This window comes from Podarcis muralis, chromosome 2, assembly GCF_964188315.1.
Source record: "Podarcis muralis chromosome 2, rPodMur119.hap1.1, whole genome shotgun sequence".
In the NCBI taxonomy this organism is placed as follows: domain Eukaryota; kingdom Metazoa; phylum Chordata; class Lepidosauria; order Squamata; family Lacertidae; genus Podarcis; species Podarcis muralis.
Genome location: NC_135656.1, coordinates 28,751,245 through 28,768,276, shown reverse-complemented (window position 1 = coordinate 28,768,276; position 17,032 = coordinate 28,751,245). Strand labels below are relative to the sequence as shown.

Sequence of the window (17,032 nt, the reverse complement as noted above, 5' to 3'; positions counted from 1 at the left end):
GAATGGATTTATGACAGAGTAAAACAAATCCTCTACTATGATACAAAGCAGTGGGATGACATTAAGTCATTCCAAGCACCTGGCTATGACAACATGTAAGGATGCCTTCCAAAAAGTGACAATATTGCAATAACTTCACATTTTCCCTGACATCTCGAATGTGAACACTCACTCTGAAGCCATGACCACATTTTTATCATCATGAGTAGAGATAATGACCTTGGACTGTTCCAAATACTGCTATGGAAGTCAAGATAGTAACCAAGGGAGTAGAAGTAACCGACCCCAAAACATCAACTCTCCCTTGTCATGATGTTCTCTACATTTAATTGGCTTTTATGTGATATATTTTATGTGACATGGCATACTTCATGTTTTCCTAGTAGCCAACAAGCTTATAATGAAGTACTTCAGGCTACTCTACAAAGGAGGGAAAGGATAATAATAATAATAATAATAATAATAATAATAATAATAATAATGATGATGATGTTACAAGTTTGGTTCATTGCATTCCCATGTTCCAAGCCTAACCAATGGTATTAATAGTTTGATGGTACTGAGAGGAGAGGAGCGACTACAGTTCAGCAAAGGAGCAACTCTAAAGAAACTAATCTAAATGAAAACAAAATCAGAAAAAGAAAGAAAGAGAAAAGAAAGTGCAGAGTCCTCTGTCAAAGTTAGCTTTTAACCCTTGTCTCACACAGAAAGTGGTGGACCCTCCATGCTGGGAGCTTTGCTTTCTTCTCCCAGTCTCTCCCTTCCCTGTCTCTCACTCAGGATCCTTCCATATATCCACCACTTTCATGTGTGTGTAATCCTTGGACCCCAATAACAGCCCAGAGCAGAGGACAAGAAAGGAAAACAAAAGGGGAAAAAGAGAAGATAAAAAAGATGGAAAGAATAGAAGGAAAGAAGGAATGAATGAATGAACTAACTTCCAATTTTCCATCTATCAGTTAAATAAAATAAATTATTCGAAACATTCACTCTAGGATGATATCCAACTGTTCTACTTTCTGTTAAGCAATATTTTCTCATGCTGGAGACCCAAATGTCTGAAATCAATTCATTTTCTTTTCACACAAAAAGTCCAAAAGGGGCTCTGTAACTATTATTATTAATAAATGTCGGCAGTTGTTTTTCTCTAGCCAAACGTATCAACTTTGCCTCCAATAACTTCAATAGCCATTCCTCCATATTAAACAATAAATATTTCTGCCTTCGTCAATATAAAAGCCTCTCCACTATGCTTCAAGATATTATTCCATAGCTCTTTCCCTGCTATGTATCCATTAATTCGCACCCAGTTCTGTAACTTCCGTTCCCATTTTCTGTTGCGCTTGCTGTGATTTTCCATCCTTATCTAAAAAAACCCATCCCTTCCATTTACCCTTCTTGCGTTCTTTTCCCAATAAAAGCGCCAGAGATTTGATAGCTTTTTCCTCCGAATTCACCCCAAGTTGTAAAGGTAAAGGTAAAGGGACCCCTGACTGTTAGGTTCAGTCGCGGATGACTCTGGGGTTGCAGCGCTCATCTCGCTTTACTGGCCAAGGGAGCCAGTGTACAGCTTCCGGGTCATGTGGCCAGCATGACTAAGCCGCTTCTGGCGAACCAGAGCAGCACACGGAAACGTCGTTTACCTTCCCGCCGGAGCAGTACCTATTTATCTACTTGCACTCTGATGTGCTTTCAAACTGCTAGGTTGGCAGGAGCAGGGACCGAGCAACGGAAGCTCACCCCGTCGCGGGGATTCGAACCGCCGACCTTCTGATCGGCAAGTCCTAGGCTCTGTGGTTTAACCCACAGCGCCACCCGCGTTCCCACCCCAAGTTGTACACAGAGCCAGTTCTCTCTCAGCTGTGTTGATGTCAGATCAAGGTGTCACTCCATCTCTCCATCCATGACTAACTTGTGATGAACACATCACCACTTCTTCCTCCTGCCTCTTCATAGGCATGTACCAACCCTAACTCTGAGAGCAGCAAAGGGCAAATGAGGAAGATTTGTAATGCTCATCCTGATCTCAGGATACTGATGAAACAAGTTCTACTGTTGTCAGTCCCAGTATTTCTAGTACCTGTAGAGGCATCTCTGGTAGGTATGGATCATGTTAAAACTATATCTTTCTTACTGTTCAATAAGAGTAAGGGGTTTTTTCCCCACACACTCCCAGTGCTGTCTCTGCTGCTCTGGAAATGTCCCCGGAGAATGTCTATTGCATGTGGCAGAAAATGTCCCCACAGTTGTTTCTACACTTCTACAAAACATGCTCAGAGGAATATTTTTTACTTTGGGAAGGAGATGGAGCAAAGAGGAGGAGGAGTTGTTGTTTTTAAAGGTTTCTTACCGTAATATAAAAGGTAGTGACCACGTTTAGCGACGAGGCAAAGATGGAACTCATGATTTTAACCGACGGCTCATCCAGACTGTCGTAGGTTGGCAAGACCTGGCTGCAGAAAAGCAGGGAAACGTTAAAACATGTCAGGAAATTCTCCCTTGCTGGTAGAGTGTGATTGGTGACACCTTCCCCACATGGAATTCAGGCACTTGCCTCTCTACTGCAGTTTACGCTAAGAGGTTTCTCAACAAGTTTAAGTGTGCCCGAATATTCCTGCTCCCTCCCTCCCTGCCTGCCATTGCCACATGTGCAATGTAAATATTTCACATATTTTAAAAATAAAAATGTTGCAACGTGAATGACCGCTTGTTTGCCTCAGACACCAGTGGCAGAGCTCCAGACAGCACACTGCAGATTATTGTTCTTGGAGCATCCCGAGCTGATAATTAAAGCAATGCGGTGTTTACAGAATAACGAGCAGGAAGAGAGCTAGAGCATCATATTGTCAAAGAGAAAAGTTAAACAACCAAGACTAAACACTGCGCCTGTCGTATTTCAGCACTGATGCTTGAGCTCAACTCACAGAAAAGCGGAAGGGCCAATTACATGGGGCTTGGGTGCTTATGCACATGGAAAAGCTTTTTCCTAACATCAGGTGTACGGCTTATTGCAGCAGCCAGAGGATGCATGGGCCTGACTTGACCACATGCTCTTGAACACACAGGGACACCTTGACAGGAAGGTCATTTAGGATAGAAGCACTTATGAAAACTACCATGCAAGAAAGTAGGGTGGTGGTGTGGAAATCCTTAGCTCTGCTTAGCAGCTGATTTATCTATTTTTTTTAGCTCCCCATCATTCAGAGGACTGGACAGTTCAGTGCTATTTAATATTTATGAAAACGGCAGCGTCATGCTATCTATCTAAGTACCTTTATTACCACCACTGTTTTATACAATGCAAATGTTGCTTGTCAGTACAACCAACCCTGAACATATGCTTGTATATTGAGTGGGGAATAGCACAGAAAAGGTAGGGGGGAACTCCAAAGATTAGGTGTGTTAGTTGCGTGTGAAAATCCAACCTTAGGGAAGTTCTTGCGATCTCCAACAAGAAGCCACTTGTAAGCGGCATCTTCTGCCTTGCCATTCCCAACAAACTGAGATCCAAAGAACAGGTGATGTCAACAGCAACCACAGGCCCTGCTGATTCGATTCAGGACCATGGCACTGAAGGGGTGGGAGGTGGGAGTTTGAACCTTTCCAATTAATGTAATTTCCAATTAAAACTGTGCCTCCCAATGCTCTTTGCTTTGTTTCTGTAAATACAACAGAAACAATGTAAAGATTTGAACTCACTAGCAGGGTTTGAGTAAACACAATTAATAAAAAATAAGTATAAAAACTATAAAGATGAGAATAAAAGGATAAGAGACAATAACAATTAATATAGAGATTAAGCAGGGGGAGTTAATATGGGGGGACGGGACCAGAAGAGGAAGTTGAGGGAAGTCTGGGGAGGGGGGGATTTTGATGATTGGACATGTTATAATAAGATACAAATGCAAAATCCAATATTTTTTTATTAAAAACAAAACAAAACTGTGCCTCTCAATGCTTTTTGCTCATTGCCACAAATGGTGGCACTATGGGGAGTGGATGGTGGATTTTAGTTGGTGAAAAAGAGGAGAGACTGAAAGGTTTATAACAGGCACCCCCAAACTCGGCGCTCCAGAAGTTTTGGGACTACAACTCCCATCATCCCTAGCTAACAGGACCAGTGGTCAGGGAGGATGGGAATGGTAGTCCCCAAACAGCTGGAGGGCCAAGTTTGGGGGTGCCTGGTTTATAACCACTCGTCACCAGCAACATGACCCCTATTCAAATACCTGTCCTCCATGAATGCTATTAATTAAAAACAAACAAACATAAACACCCAAGAGGTCTTGCTCATGGATCTCCCTTGTCACATCTAGTTTGGATCCGAGGCTCAACAGGAAGTAGGGAAGCATTCTATGAAGTACAAGCAATGTAGCAATGGGCAAAAATTGAGCGTCTGTATTCAGACCCAGCATACCTTACGATCACTCAGTACTGGAGAACAATTACCCAGTGGCGTAGCGTGGGTTGTCAGCACCCGGGGCAAGGCAAGTAATTTGCGCCCCCTAACCCATGGATTTTAGCACCCGAGTGCGAGCGCCCCCCCCCCCCGATGTTGCGGCCGGTGCGGCCGGCACCCTTGGCACCCCCCACGCTACGCCACTGTTCCAACGTTCAGCTTCACTGAATGCCCACGAGTTATATTGTACGGAGAGAGGGATAAAAACTTTCCTCTCTGTCCACTCTCTCCTTGCCATGCCTAGTTTTGCAGGCTTCTCTCCTGTCGCCTCTTGCTTGCCTTTTCTCTAAACTAAAAACAAACCCAATGCTGCCGCCTTTCCTCAGGGCACCGGCTCTATCCCCTTGCTTAGATTCCCTCTACCAAAGCTGAAAGCAGCCTGAAGTTCCTCCTGATCGTGAATGGGAAACAGCTGGCGAAGCCGGCGGCCTGCCAGGGAAGGGATCTCTTCCTAACTCCTGCTCCACGGAGCCCGTTCCTTGCAAGCGCTCCCTGTCCCTCGGATGGCGAGCGCCTTTGGAAACGCAGAGCAGGCGCTTGCCGGGGAGCAGCCCCCCCCCCCTTCCCAAGCTAATCCTTTTAAAACCGAAAGCCCCTTAACCCGCTGGCGAGAGGCTTAGCCGGGCCTCGCCCGCCCACCAGCTTCCTCTCGGAGGTTTTTGGGGAGCGCAGGGCGCGGCGAGGCCCCTCGGAGCTCTCTTCCCTCCCAGTCGGCAGAAGCAGCCGCCGCCTGTGGCTGGGCCGAGGGGATGGCGGCGCGTCGGGGTGCGGCGGCTTCCCGTGCCCGGCCAGGCGTCGGTGGCGGCGTCGGCGCTGCTGCAGCGGCTGCTCCTCCTGCGAGCAGTGAGTGGAGCGCAGCCGCAGCGGCGGTGGGGGGCGCGTGCGCGCTAGGGCGCAAGGCTGGCGGTGGCGGCGGGGAGCCCGGCGGAGGAAGGAACTTGTCCCTTCCCTCTGGACTCGCGCCCCCCCAGATGTTGCGCCCGGTGCGGCCGGCACCCCTGGCACCCCCCACGCTACGCCACTGCAATTACCCAGTACTGCAGAACAAACAGCACCACCTCGCCCTGCTTATGAATTCTCCAGAGGCTACTGTCTGGTTGACAAAATGCTGAACTAGAAGGGACTTTTGGTCTCATCTAGAGCTGAAAATCTTATATATTTTAAGGGAGTAATTCTGGAGTCAGAAGGATCAAAAGTCATTTACTGCCTCTGCTTCATGAACCACCCCCAAGACATTTTGGCTTTCCAGATATAGCTGTAAAAAGTCCTCTAAACCAGCAAGGCACGTCACAGCACCAAGCCACCCTGACTCTCGGGACTCCAGCACACACGACAATCAGCACACCCTAAATGTGTGCGGAGTTTATTTCTGAGCTAAAATGCCCACCCTGAGGGCCAGGCCAGGATCGAGGCATTCAGGGCGAAGAAGCCTTTGTCTGACAAAACACTTTGTATGCTACAGGCTTAGGTTTCTTCACATCACTTGCAATCACATAAACGCCACTCCTCGGGGTAGACGGAAGGAAGATATTTAGACCAAATGCCCTTTACATTTATCTCTCTATTCCCAAGATGAACACAAGGAGAGAAAGAACACAAACATGAAGCTTCGGAACCTGATACAGAGAAATAGCAGCCCCTTCTTGATGAAGAGAGAGCTGTTTCTTTTGTTAACAGATTTTCATCTCTGCCATACCAAAAAAAAGGGGGGGGGGACCCCTTGCATGTAGAAAACAGAAAGGGTGCATTTGCAGCATTGGGGGGGGGGGTTTTCATTACGGACAGCAAGCGACACAGCTCAGAGAAAAGGGCCCAATCCTGCAAAATAAAAGAGGCCTCAGGGGCCAAGCAGCTGGAGTATTTGATCACAGTTAGGGTATCTGAGTCTCATTTCATCTTACAGAGGATGGATTGCCATCCACCAGTCTACTCGGCTGGAAATGGGGACGTGCCCTGCATATTGGAGAAGGGAAAAGGAAGTATAGTGTGGTCAACGTCAAGCTGGGTGTTCAGAGTCTTTCAAAAGCAAACGTTTAAAAATACACAGCACCCATTATGCTACATAGGAATGCTTGAGGAATCTGGCATTTGCAAATTCCAGTGTGAACTGACTAACACCCTCTGGACTTCAGCAGGTCAGAACTCATACACCAGATTTCACGTTTCCTGAATGTTCTGACATAGTTCTTGGCTGAACCAATGCCTCAAAATGCATATTTTTGAGAGAATATCACTTTAAACCACATATTGAAATACATACAGTCGTACCTTGGGTCCTGAACGCCTTGCGAGTCGAACGTTTTGGCTCCCAAACGCCACAAACCCGGAAGTGGGTGTTCCGGTTTGTGAACGTTTTTTGGAACACAAACGTCCGATGCAGGTTCCGATTGGCCGCAGGAACTTCCTGCAGCCAATAAGAAGCCGCGCCTTGGTTTCCGAACATTTTGGAAGTCGAACGGACTTCCGGAACGGATTCCATTCAACTTCCGAGGTACCACTGTATTTAAATGCACGTTTTTGTGCAGTTCTATTTTCTTTCGGCTTACCGATTAATGAGGAAACAGGAGAACGGGCTTATGGGTGAACACTCGTCAAAGTGAGAGTAGAAATAAGGCTGATTCACCTTTCCTTACAGTGCCGGCTTCCACTGCACCAGGAACGGCAGTGGTGTTAAGACTCACCCCAAAAATAGTGCCAGCCACCTGGGTTGGGACGTTCACTCAAGGATGCACCATGCTTCTGTGTGAAATCCCTGCCTCAAAGGTTACACCACCATTGTTCACATTACAAACAAGCTGTTGTGATGGGGAGACTAGCCTAAGGTCAACATAGGAAGGCTGTAGCAGAGCTAATATTACATTTCTATGCTTCCTGGCTCCCTGCCCCATGCACAATCTGTTAGACCATATGGCACGCTCGCGGGGGGCAAAGACGTTTCTCTTTGAATTTGGCAATGACAAGCCTCAATGCCAGAAAGAGCCAACACCACAAGGAAAGTAGGCTTGTGCAAGCCATAGCAACCGGCATTCCGATGCATGTTACTTTTTCGCCTCTAGAGGGAAGGAACTCAGGTCTTATGCTTGTCACTTAAAAAAAAAAAAAAGGAGGGGGGGGAGTGTGAATTGAGAGGTCAGTGACTGCAAGCCTGTCTACTCTGGGATTCATCCGCATGTGACATCATACGGGCCAAGAAGTGTGTGTTATTCTTGCCCTTGGGAAAAATTATAGGTTTAAGCTTTCGGTTTGGCTTGCCACACTGGTGGTGTAGCAATCTATATTTAGATAGATATGTGAATATACTAGTCCAGAACGTATAATTTTCCTGTGTTTCCAACTCCCAACAAATGAAGGTTGGTTACTGAATGGTCGCCACAAGAAAAAACGAGGACAATTTTGGATTTTTGAAAAGCCTGCTGTGGTAACTAGGTACAGCTACAAAAGAATGAATCAACCCTTCTGTCACCAATTATAGCAGAGACACTTAAAACTGAGTGAGGCATGTTCTAGCTGAGAGACATAATAAGCAGGGGGGAAAGGTGAAGAGCCCAGCCGTGCCAAACTAATGCTAACTGCCCATCCCAGGTCCCCAGCTGAACACACACCTATGTTTTCAGCCGGGTCACTTTTCAGAGAAGCCACAAATCAGAGGGTGGCGAGGACAATGCTATCAGAATGTAAATGGGACTCATCTGTGGATGAAAAGCTTCCATCTGTCACAACAACAACAAACCCCCACAACTAAGGATATGCATGTGCTACACCAAAAAACCCCACAAGTTTTCCATCCAGGATAGATTGTGCCAAGGCTCAGCATTTGCTTCCATGATTAACTTTTATTGACAGATTTGGGGCTTTGAGATACGCAGCAGAAAGAAAAGAGGGGTGGAAAGAGAGGGAGGGGGAGGGAGGCATGAGAGGAGAAAAGGAGTTTGCAGTCAGGAAGAAACGGAATACGGGGCCCAGGGAAAGCCACAGGAGGGGGTTGCATTACGTAACAGAGATCCCATTTGGACTATTGAGGTTTCTGAGCCTTCAGATGTCAGTGACTCAAAGTCTCCACCCTCTTCTCTCAAAGCAAGAGGTTTAAAACATGTTGCTGCTGCTGTTTTAATAAAAGCCAAGAGCCTCAAGCCAAACTCTGGGTTAGCCTTTGTTTTGTGTATTGCACAAACAGAATGCGCAGAGCCCTGCCCACAGCCCAAGAGGGCAACAGGAATCGTATAATCAGCAATGTCAACTTGACCCAAGATCTGTTTCCGTTTACTTAAATATTCTTAGCTGAAATTGTTGTGATGCCTAATGAAGACACACGCATAAATCATTTTAGGCGGGCTTTGGTGGCCCTACCGTGGTGTAATTATGTCCGCTTAAGTTCTCGTTACCTATCTAGAACGGGGGTCAGTAGCATCCTTAGTGAAGAGACATGACAGCCAACGGAAAATTACACTGGGGATGTATTTGCCTCCTACGAACAAGAAGCTTCTTAAGCACAATGACTCCAGAGTGAAATATAACCCCTTCTCCCAGCTAGGTAACAAAAGGGTCACAACCCAGTCAGATGCTGTACCTCAGTGGGCTGTAAAATATTTTGATTAAAATGAAGACGAGGGGACCAGATGGTATCTATCCCGTACAGGCCACCCTGACCCTTTGCCCTTAAACAAAACTCGTTCCACCCTGCAATCTCTAAGCAGCTGAAGTTGCTGGTACTTACGACTGACAGGCGAAAGACATGCCAAAGATAGGAATGCAGCGAAAAATGCCCTCCCAGCGTGCGTAACTGACCCGCTGCAGCCACTGCCCGCCAAAGAGGCCGTGCTTGAAAGCGGAGAGCACGATCTGCAGCCAAGGAAAAGAAAAGAGAGGTTACAATCTAGACAACAGAGACGCCAAACCCAAACCAACGTCTGGCAAGCCAGATTGCAACAACCAGACGAGCGCCGTGAAAACGATTAAGGGGCCAGGCATCCCGTTTGGTTGCGAGTGTGAGCCTCCACCCTGGGGGAGGCCTTGCGCTGTGTCCTGTCTCCTTAGGCCTTGCCCTCCCCCCCCAGGTGAGTGACCAAACTACAGTTCTCATAAGGTTCCACACATTAACAGTGTGCCACACACAGAAAGGGTTGCTTAGTAAATTAATAAATGCTTAAGTCAAGTAAGAACTTAGCATATGAGGTTGAATGTATGTAAATATACCAAAATCTTGAGGGGGAATTTCCTGAAGAAATTAAATATTATAGCTTAATCTAAGAAGAAATGTAACATATGGACTTCGTTTATAAATTCGCTTATAAATATATCAAAACCGTGAGAGAGAATTTACTGAAGAAGCCCGAAACTCTTCATGGGAGAAACAGGTGACAAACGCCGGCACCCTGTCTAACTCTTGTGCGTAGCATCACCGACATCACCGTTTGATCCAACTTACCTTTGTGAATATCTACAGGAGCCTGGCTAAAGGAACCTTTAAAGACTGAATCTTCCTTTTGGACACAATTTGAATGAGTTTTCTGTTTCTGGCTTCTGTAGTGGATCTTGCACATAGCTCTCTCAATTTTGGGATTATTAATATAATATTTAGAACGTAGAATGGTTTTTTAGTGTTTTGTGTGCCGCTTATGTGCTGCTTACTTTATACTGGTCTACTACACACAGAAAGGGTGGCAAAAAAACTGAGACTTACTCTCCACCGATTCTGCCATCAAACGGATGCTTTGTACGCTACTCAAACTTTTCACAGGCATCCCATCCCTTTCCCATATTCAGGACAAACTCCTGGCCTCAGCTTTAAAGTTCTCTGAGGCTTTGTCCCATGGTATCTTTTGGGTCCCCTTTCCTGCCCTACCCTTCTTGTAATCTTCAGCTCCTCCAGCTCTATCCTCCTCAGCCTCCAAAACATCTTCTGCTCTCTAACACGACTCATCTATTCTCCTTAGCTGTCCCTCTCTGTGTGTGGAACTCCTTCCTGAGACATGTGCCATCTCTCTTTCCTCCTTCAGAATCGTTCTTTTCTATGAGGGCTTTTGTTTAACCCCTTTAGTCCGGTTCCAAATTTAAGTATGTACAATCTGTATTTGTCACATTCACCCCCCTGCTTTCCCTCCTTTGGTTGTCTTTCTTCTCGGTTTCAGAAGGTAAGCTCCACGAAGGCAGGGACCTCTCTCCGTATGTGTGTGAGAAATATGTGTGTAAATAGAGATAAATACACACTCATGCACACACACTTACGAAACTTTGTAAAGCACCATGTGAAGTAGCACTGGTGTATGCTGTTGTTGTTGTTTAGTCGTTTAGTCGTGTCTGACTCTTCGTGACCCCATGGACCAGAGCACGCCAGGCACTTCTGTCTTTCACTGCCTCTCCCAGTTTGGTCAAACTCATGCTGGTAACCTCGAAAACACTATCCAACCATCTCGTCCTCTGTCGCCCCCTTCTCCTTGTGCCCTCCATCTTTCCCAGCATCAGTGTCTTCTCCAGGGAGTCTTCTCTTCTCATGAGGTGGCCAAAGTACTGGAGCCTCAGCTTCACGATCTGTCCTTCCAGTGAGCACTCAGGGCTGATTTCCTTAAGAATGGATGCGTTTGATCTTCTTGCAGTCCATGGGACTCTCAAGAGTCTTCTCCAGCACCATAATTCAAAAGCATCAATTCTTCGGCGATCAGCCTTCTTTATGGTCCAGCTCTCACTTCCATACATCACTGCTGGGAAAACCATGGCTTTAACTATACGGACCTTTGTTGGCAAGGTGACGTCTCTACTTCTCAAGATGCTGTCTAGGCCTTTCATTGCCCTTCTCCCAAGAAGCAGGCGTCTTTTAATTTCGTGGCTGCTGTCACCATCTGCAGTGTATGCTAGGGGTCAGCAAACTTTTTCAGCAGGGGGCTGGTCCACTGTCCCTCAGACCTTGTGGGGGGGCGGATTATATTTTTTGGTGGGAAATGAACAAATTCCTATGCCCCACAAATAACCCAGAGATGCATTTTAAATAAAAGGACACATTCTACTCATGTACAAACACCAGGCAGGCCCCACAAATAACCCAGAGATGCATTTTAAATAAAAGGACACATTCTACTCATGTAAAAACACGCTGATTCCTGGACCGTCCGCGGGCCGGATTTAGAAGGCGATTGGGCCAGATCCGGCCCCTGGGCCTTTGTTTGCCTACCCATGGTGTATGCTTTATGTTTATTGCAACAGTTCATGAATATTTTTGCATCTTTACATGAACATCACCAGCTTTGTTACATGGTACCAAGTATCCCAGGGATGGGGGACCAGTGGCCTTGCGGATGGAGTTGGGACTCCAGCTCCCATCAGCCTCAGCCGGTTTGGCCAATGGTTGGGAATGATGGAAGTTTGAGTCCAGCAACATCAAGAGGCCCACAAGCTCCCCACCTTGCCACCAAACTAGCCGCTTTCATTCAGCATCTTAAAGAGTTTGCACAACTTTATATGCTATTTCTAGAATGTGGCCTAAGAAGACATGTTTTTATCTCCCAAATAGAAGCACGGTGGCTGGAAAGTTTGTGGGGGGAAGTGAGAAAAACCTAGGACCGCCATTAGATGTGAGGTGGGTATAGAGGCTGAGGCAGAATGCCTGTTTCAGGAGAATTTGACAACTGGCTCAGGGCATGAGGGCCTGCCAAACCCTCAACAAGCGAACCCTGATAATATACACTCTGTGAGAGAAAGCGAGGAAATTAATCAAGGGATTCTTCTGCAATCTGTGTGGCCTAAGAGCCCATAGTGCACTGTGGTATATAAAATGTGCTGAATCGCTAGAAGCTGGGGACGTGGCATGATCTCCCTGGAAAAATGTGTAGCATTAAGTAGTATATAGAAGACACATTCCCAAGTCTGTGGCCACATAGGACAGCAAGCGGCCTCTCTGTTACGGGTAATGGTCGCCCTCTACCCAGCAGTGCCAGTAACATTAAATACAGAAAGCCTTTCAAATCGAAACCCCAAGTCTATGAGCTCCTGCCAACAGGCAGACCTGGCATCCATTTGAATGTCCTCCGAGAGCCCACCCACGAGGAAAGCTTGGGACACCGTGGAACTTGAAATTTGTATTGCGGTTTCCCTAAGATGAATTAACCACCAGCCACGGAGGAAAACAAAAGCCTCCCAGTCATTAATACTGACCACAAACATAAACACCGTGTAGAAGATCAGAGCCATGGCACTGAAGGACTGTATGGAAGCCATCATGTTCCTCTGGAGACTCAGCGGGAGCACGATGCAGAGGGAGATGATGAAGAGCAGGACAATCCGGAACCAGCCGCTCACCTGGAAGATGAGGAAGAGTTGCAATGAGAACATCCAAATGATCTCTGGGGGAATGGGGCAGATGCCCAGGAAATTATATATAATCCATGCATACATAAACACAACATATACACACACAATATAAGACACAGCAAGACTGAATGCCTTCCCCACCCACAATACACCAAGATTAAGATTCACTCCAAAAGCAAAGGAAAGGCAAGGAAAGGCCGGCTTGCTAGGAAAAGCCGCTTCCCACAGGGCGTTCTGTGATTAACTTACATAGTCACTTGGTGCCACTGTTGCTCTACGAAGCTCTTAGCGAGCCCCGCTTTAAAAGCGAAAGCTTGTTGGCTGTTTTAAATGGTAATCCGAACGCAACCTATTTGAATATCTTTTATGTACTTCCAGCAAATAAAATGAAAACTAACCTTGCTGCAGAAAGGGGAAGGGGGGGCGGTTTGGAAATGAAGGAAGAGATGGAAGTCTTGGAAATTCTGACCCAGAAAATTAACCGGCAGCTTTTTGGTATTTATTGTAGCGGGAGGTTTGGAAATGCCTAGAAATATTTAATACCTAATTTGGCTTTGCTTATTACGCATCTTTTAAACTTCTCGGCTCCTTAATCAGAGCTTAACTACATCAGGCCGGAGCAGATAAAAACCGTGCCAAAACACTACTGAATGTCCATTTAGCTTTTCTGGCCTGCCCCTGCCCCTAGGGATTGTTCTCTGGTCCCTATTTCCCCAAGGGGAATTCAACTGTTCCTCTGTCGAAAAGGCAAACAGCAGGTATGCCATCAGTGCTTGCACTTTCATGACCCGGTTTGCCAGGGAATTCACAATCCAGTTGTGGATCCCTTTTTGGAGCTTTGAGATTAACAAACAAACCGGGTACATCCTAAGGCTTACACTATAGCCCTGAAGTATTGTTCAGTTCTCCAAAGTGCTGGATCCCCCAGGTCTGCCACAGACTTCCCTTACGGTCCTTTAGCATTGCTATCTCCAGGGTTTTTGTCGACAGCGTCAGCATAACAGGTCCAGCTCTGCCTAGTCTTGCTTCACATCACTACCAAGTCAAAACACTTCACAAACAAGATGAGAAAATCAAAACACTACAACTGCGGGGATGGGGGGGTGCAAACACCTAAGTCCATTCTACTGGGGTCCATGGACTAATGCAATAAATGTTTTTGGATCTGAACATAAGTGTAGCTACTATATAAACAGAAAGAGGTAGTTTTACTACTAAACTAAAGGAAACACGCAGGAAAACGAACACTTGCAGAATATCCATTTGGGGCTGACCCTTGGACTTATATGTGGGAGTTAAGTTTGCCTTGGATCAGGCTGTTATGGGACAAAGTGCTCTGTGACTTCAGCGCTTGCTACTAACTTTGAAAACAGCAGGCTGGAGAGATGCTTGGATGCATCACAACAATACTGTTCAGGCAGGACGCATTCAAAAGCAAAAACTTACGCAGAACAACAGGAAAGGGGAAATGTTCTGAATTGCTTGTGATAAGGTCAATACGAAGCAAGCTTACCTGGAGCCCGAACAACCGGGCAAAGAAGTTGGATCCCAAGTCTCCAATAACAACGTAGAAAGCGATGCAGGTTCCTAGCATCAGTCCAATCATACTGCAAGAGCACAAAAATGGGCAGGTCACTCTAAAGCAGAGTGTTCCCTTGGAATGCAGCCCTTATTACATGCCAGGTATGTGCTAACGGTTGCATTCAATCAGCACTCAAACACTGTGAACAATAACATTATCCACTACTGATGCCCTAGACACCTTTGCTGTGAATTTCCCACCACCTCACTAAAAGGACAGCTTCAGGAGAAGCATTGATTCTGTATATCAGGTGCCTGAGCTTCATGCTCCTTAACGCAGGCAGTGAGCAAACACAAAACGACAGAAATATGGTTGACACCAACTTCGAATCCAAACGAAGACGTCCACATCTGCTATCACCAGAGGCGCAGTCTAAGAAAGGCAGCCTAGGGGGGAACTAGGCCTGTAAAGTGAAACAAGCAGCCGCTGAGACACGATGGGACTCCAGATGGGCCAAATTTATTAGTGAGCCATAATAGTGCCATGTTTCGGAATGCACTGACATTACTGCTAGCAGTCTGCGTAGTAAAAACAGACCTAGCTGCACATATAGCATGATCCTAATGGTGAGTATTGCTCTAAAGAACCCAGCAAAGTCACAGAGGATCTTACATGTAAGCCACATGGTCTAGAGCACATTGTCGAAGCTGCTTCCCTAACTTTTCATAAGCTCCAAATTAAACGCTTCCTAAATCCAGTCTCACGTGGCACATTTTGATTAGTAGCGCAGGTGAAGCCCGAACAGTCCCATTTCACACTTTGTGCATAATGGCAAACTTTGCTCCACCGGAAGAGAATGGAGAATTTGCAGGTCGACATTTCAAAAATCATGCACGCTTTTCTTTTGTGCAGCTGCTTTCATGTCACACAACTGTTTTATGAAATAATGTCAGGCTACGGGAAGGGCCATAGTGGAGGTGCGGGGCGTCGGCTTTATGAGAGACTAATAAAGGAGACACCTTAGCAGCGATACAACTCGAGGAGGTTAAAGCCTCCAGGTGCAGGCATGTTAATTTAACTGCCTTTCCAGAGCCAGGAATGGAACCTCTACTTTGGGAGTGTGCTTTAAAAGGAGCTATTATTCACTTACACACTTTCAGAGGGCGTGAGCGAGTGTAGCATCACACACAGTCAGTGGTGGGAGGAACCAAGCTAGAAGCCCCACTCTCCACAGAGTGGGCTGGGCTTCACCCCCCCTCCCTGAGGAGGCTGGGCGGTTTAATTAAGTGATCATCCTGGGAACCCGTGCCCTGTTCCCTTTCTCAGCGGCACGGACCACTTCCCCTCCCATTTCCGATCGTATAACATCCCCACAGCAATTACAGAGATTGCTCACATAGAAAAGCAATGGCAAACGAAGCGCTGAGAATATTTTTAGTCACCTCTCAAAGCAGTTTAGCAGCTGCGTTAGGGACACACGCCCACAGCTGCAGGAGAAGACATGTCAGAAGGCTGCCCTAGGTTTCTCTTCCACAGTTTAAACTCTGGGGCAAACCAAGGCTAAAGATGTAGTGAGCAACATCTATCTTTATAGGGGAAAAGTTTTGGTTGGATGAAGCAAAGACCTCTGAACAATGACAGTGGCATCATGCCATTATTATTGTTAGCTAATTTGCTAATATGACCTAGTGACATCCTGGCTCTACCGAGGGGGATATAATCACAGGCAGGATAAAAAGCCATGCCTACTGAATAATGGACAAGTCCAAAGCTGGAGCGTGGAGCAGCTCTCCCCTGTGTGAAAAGCCAAGTCATCATATGTGATTCGTAATGGGGTGGGCAGCCCAACCCTCCTAACAAGGCAAATGGACCCCATCACCTCCAGCGTGAGAACGCTGGGACTGCAACACCAAGCCATTTACTCCAGCCACCTTAACTAATAAAATCTGTGGGAGCTGGAAGCAAAATTATAACGGATACTTCCAATTCTGTAGGGTCCCGCCCACAATAATGCGAGGAAACAGCTGTATACATACCATGTTGTTGTTGAAATGGCCAATTACGTATTCAGATGGGTTTAAATTACTTTTACCTAACAGGAGCACTGCAACGTTTTGTTCAAAGCTTAAAATGTGCACAAGACCCTCCCCACTTTTCTGCCTAAATAATTATGGCAGTCATCCGGATCTTAGGCAATAAGTACCTATTGCTGGAGAGTCCAGAACGCTGGGAAGATGTTTGAGAAGAGAAATCTGTGCTTAGAAATGCCCATCCCAGGTGCAGCGGTGGGACATTTGTGGCCCTCCAGCTGTTGGGCTCCCGATTCCCACCAGCCTCAGCCAGCTTGGCCAATTTTCAGGGATGATGGGAACTGGAAGTTCAGCTAACATCTGGAAGGGAAGAGGATTCTTCACCCCTGCCCTACAGGTCGGACCAATATGAGCAAATACTGTCAAGTTCCCTAAGAGAGAGGCTGGAATTAGCCAAGAGAACCAGAAAAAACCAAAAGGCCCAAAACAATAAATGGAACACCAGGTTTGAAGGGATCAGAACCGATAATTTAAACTATATATAGATAATTTCAAAGACTGGAATTTTGAAGAGGGGAGTGGGGCAAAAAAGAAAGTTACCTGGTTTCCACAAGCATTTTCCCGAGTTTTCCATAGGCATGGAAGGCTAGAAAGAAAAGGGGGAGGAAAACACACACATCACCGTCACAATTATTCAAACATATGTTCAAAACGTGGCAT

At 46.3% G+C, this 17,032-nt stretch overlaps 1 protein-coding gene across 2 annotated transcripts in view; it reads right to left on the bottom strand.

The window, feature by feature from the left end:
• The window catches only part of SLC38A10 (solute carrier family 38 member 10), an 81,951-nt gene that overhangs the window by 48,667 nt on the left and 16,252 nt on the right, over window positions 1-17,032 (bottom strand). For both annotated transcript variants that reach the window (XM_028714418.2, XM_028714408.2), the window contains exons 3-7: window positions 16,913-16,958; window positions 14,274-14,367; window positions 12,605-12,748; window positions 9,174-9,298; window positions 2,351-2,453 (exon numbers count right to left, since the gene is read on the bottom strand). In XM_028714418.2, coding sequence (XP_028570251.2) covers window positions 2,351-2,453; window positions 9,174-9,298; window positions 12,605-12,748; window positions 14,274-14,367; window positions 16,913-16,958 — 512 coding nt within the window. The remainder of the gene's footprint in view (window positions 1-2,350; window positions 2,454-9,173; window positions 9,299-12,604; window positions 12,749-14,273; window positions 14,368-16,912; window positions 16,959-17,032) is intronic.